Below are 4,195 nucleotides of genomic sequence, written 5' to 3' on the forward strand. Positions count from 1 at the left end.
TTATTGTATTTTGGAAACCACCTTATTTACATATTTGTCCATAAACTAATATATTGGATCTGGTCAGAGCAGATGTGGGGTTTTTTTAGGTATGTGTCGCCACAAAAGCAGAAATTCAAAATATTTAAAATCTAAATGATCTTTTCCTCAAAACGTTTTTATTAATGTGTTTAAGTGAAATATTATTTTTAGGTCAAAATGTGTTCCCTAACACATTTAAATAGAGTTTAGTTCAAGACTCTGGTGCAGATAAAAGAAACGTGATCTAGATGGCTCAAACCAGCAACTGCACCAGCAAGAACCAGTGTGGCAGAGAACTCATTTACTAATGGATTGGTTTAGTGTTTCACTCCACAGAAAACACTGGAGCCAGTGCCTGTGACCGTCTAATCCTTGAAATATAAATGTAGGTTACAGTCTGGAAAGACCTCTTCAAAAATAAAAACATGAGATGGTGCAGCCAGGAAATAGGCATACAACAACACAGAAAATGAACGAGGGGCCAGGTGCTGTATTCATTTTCAAACTGTGAACAAAAAGCGATGACATTTGATAAAAAACAAACTGACTCTCACTAATCAACAACACTGCAGCTTGGCGTGCGGTTTAAAAGCCCTTTATTTTGCAAATGTATACTAAGAGTGGGAAGGTTGCTCAATTTGTTTGTGATTTCCAATCCTGAAGCAAGCTTGGACCATGTGGCCTCTCTCTCTTTCTCTCTCCACACACACACACACACACACACACACACACACACACACACACACACACACACACACACACACACACACACACACACACACACACACACACACACACACACACACACACACACACACACACACACACACACACACACACACACACACACACACACACACACACACACACACACACGGCTGATTTCCTACTGGTGGTCTATGTCCCATAACACGTTGGCAGGTAGTATAGGTTTCTCATATAAAAGACGTGCGTAATGGCACGCATGGACCCAACAATCACAGGAACTTATTAAATTATATCACCTCGTAAAATAAACGGCTTCAGTAATTAATAGACTATGTAAGGTGGGGAAACAACACAATGTTCAATCTGCATGTAATTAAGGTGGTGGGCGTCAACCACGATCAGCTGTGATGGTAAATAAACCTCCAGTTGGTGGGGGGGAAAACACAAAAATAACCCCCAAAAAACATTAGATTTTTTTAATTTTAGGAAGCTTTTTAAAAATTATTATTATTATTATTAAAATGATTATTATAATATTGGTTATGTGAGCGTTAAGTGTGCTTCAGCCTTTAAGAGTGGATAAACTTCACAGATAAAAAGCCTTGTGTTTTGTGGGTTTACCCTCCACCGACTGTGATTACTGATAACGTATGGAGATGCAGTGTGTGGTTTGACCCACATGGGAAAAACCTGGAAGCCATATAGTCGCCAGGATTACAGAAGATGTATATTCAGAACATGTTAATAAGTCTTTTTAAGAGGTCTGTAATAATTGATTAGTGTTTAGGTGCTGCTCTGCTCCCTCAGCTGCAGCGGGAGAGGGACTGTGGGGGCGGGAGGTGGGAGCGCTCCTATTTCAGCCCCTGACGCACTGCCTCTGGGGAGGAAACGGAGCTGCAAACTCAGTCCTGCTCTGCTGTACACGGTGCAGGGCAGAGAGAGAGCCAATCACCGAAACGCACAGGCTCCCTTTAAGCCTGACATATCTCCAACAGGAACAAATTGTCCCAACAATCAACATCCCAATCTGCTGCGCGCATCAGGAGCTGGTGTGGAGTGGATTGCCTATAGGCCTGTTGCGGCGCGAACGGATTGCGCTGGATTGCATCACGACAACAAACTATACGCATAGAAAATAGACAGCATCTATCGTTTTGGATACCAACGTTTTGGGCGGAGGAGCGGGCTCGGACATCATGTCTATATTACCGTCATTCGGGTTTACGCAGGAGCAAGTGGCGTGCGTTTGCGAGGTGTTGCAGCAGGGAGGCAACCTGGAGAGGCTCGGCCGCTTCCTATGGTCTTTACCCGCTTGTGATCACCTCCATAAGAACGAAAGCGTCCTCAAAGCCAAGGCAGTGGTGGCCTTTCACCGGGGGAACTTCAGAGAGCTTTACAAGATCCTGGAAAGCCACCAGTTTTCTCCGCACAACCACCCGAAGCTGCAACAGCTCTGGCTGAAGGCGCACTACGTGGAGGCGGAGAAGCTGCGCGGCCGGCCGCTCGGAGCTGTAGGAAAGTACCGGGTGCGGAGGAAATTCCCGCTGCCCCGCACGATATGGGACGGCGAGGAGACCAGCTACTGCTTTAAGGAGAAGTCCAGGGGCGTCCTGAGAGAGTGGTACACGCACAACCCCTATCCGTCCCCGCGGGAAAAGAGAGAGCTGGCCGAGGCCACAGGACTGACCACCACGCAGGTCAGCAACTGGTTCAAAAACAGACGGCAGCGAGACAGAGCCGCAGAGGCGAAGGAGAGGTACGTGTAACTGACACAGCCTCGGCACTGCCTGCGATTTATACACAACAACATTTGCCTTTTTTCCTTTTTTTGCACGTTTCAAGAACAAATTAAGGTTCGAGTTGAAATATTGCCAAATGTTTTTCCAAGAAACCAAAGTATGAGACATGCAGGAATCACACTCTTCATATTGATATAGAACTGTATTTCTAATCAAACTCGTTTGATTTTAAGTAGAAGTTTAAACACAATCAAATATTTGGGATATGTCAAGTACCTAAATCGGTCACGTCCTGATAACACTGTGATGGTGGGTAAACAGAGGCATGTTGTTGACAAATGATGGACTTTCTTCTACAGGAACTGTCCCGTTTCACATAAACGACATGGCATCTAAAACAACTAGATAATAGGGAGTTTAATATTGTTGGAAAATACAAAAAGCCTTATGGTCACATTTCTGGGGAACTACTTTTGAGATAGGCATATATGTGTTATAGGTTAAATTGGTTAGTGGAGTAAAATGACCCACATCACTCGTGCTTTAACAGGCTTTTGAAGTTATCGTTAACTTTTTTGCATATAAAAATGATAAAGATGACAAATAACTAAACCTGGCCGTTTTTCATCAAGGCCTTGGCCTATACCTATGTTTTTGGTGTTACTGCAAAAAATAATTATGGCTGCCTTTCATGCTGCCCTTTTAATCTCCAAAAGTCAACAAACGGACTTAATGACATCTTCCAAAAATGTTTCTCTCATTCCCCCCTTTGTTGTCATTTCCAGAGAGAACAGTGAAAACAGCAACGCAGGCGGCAACAAACAGAACCAGCTGTCCCCGCTGGACGGAGGAAAATCTCTCATGTCCAGCTCGGAGGACGAGTTTTCTCCACCTCAGAGCCCCGATCAGAACTCAGCGCTTTTGCTTCAGGGCAACATGAACCACCCCGGGGCCTCCGCTTACCCCATGTCCGGCCTGGGGCCTCCACAGCCGGTGCACAGCATGCACGGACACCCGCACCAACTGCAGGACTCCTTGTTGGGACCTCTAACCTCCAGTCTTGTGGATTTGGGCTCTTAAAGAAGCAGCCAGATTATTCTATTTTACAACAACAAAAACAGAGAAAATAAGACTGATAAGTGTATCAGATTGAGTACATGTATGAAATAACACTATAGCCTACCTTATGATATAGACTGACTTGTCTGTCGTTAAATTTGGTTAGAACAAAACTCCTTTATGCGCTTAACCTGTATATCCCCACTGACAGGAACTTTTCTCATCTCCTGCACATGAAAACACACAAACAGGGCCTGTCTGAAACTCTTAACTCAACGAAACACTTAACTGGACTGCCCATTTGCTTAATTTATGACATTTTGTTGAGATAAAAGAATTATAGCAACATCCTGCGATGGAAACTAAGAGGTAACGTTTTCATTAGAGTCATGGTAATTAGTTTCCAATAAAACAAAAGTAATACATTTGTCTCTGTGTTATTTTGTGTATTTAGGAGGAAAAAATAGACATTAATGTAGATTATGACCCTAAAACAAACCAAATGAATCGGGACTAATCATTGACAATTTACATTTAAGTATTTGTAAATTTGAGGAAAGAAATTAATTTATCATCTTATTTATTTCTATTTTTTATCGCCCTATTTGATGGTATTTTTGCATTTGCTTTTTTAAATGTGAGTGTAAAGGATGAATCTCTATATTGTA

General features: G+C 42.9%; 1 protein-coding gene across 1 annotated transcript; it reads left to right on the forward strand.

Annotated features, from left to right (window-relative positions):
- The first annotated feature begins 1,648 nt into the window (after nt 1–1,648).
- On the forward strand, nt 1,649–3,944 carry LOC310954608 (homeobox protein six1b). Its single transcript, XM_083924179.1, has 2 exons — nt 1,649–2,485; nt 3,254–3,944. The coding sequence occupies exons 1-2, from the start codon at nt 1,926–1,928 to the stop codon at nt 3,546–3,548; spliced, it is 855 nt and encodes a 284-aa protein (XP_083780305.1). The 5' UTR covers nt 1,649–1,925; the 3' UTR covers nt 3,549–3,944.
- The last annotated feature ends 251 nt before the right edge of the window (nt 3,945–4,195 follow it).

Source organism: Echiichthys vipera (genome assembly GCF_963691815.1).
Source record: "Echiichthys vipera genome assembly, chromosome: 12".
In the NCBI taxonomy this organism is placed as follows: Eukaryota; Metazoa; Chordata; class Actinopteri; order Perciformes; family Trachinidae; genus Echiichthys; species Echiichthys vipera.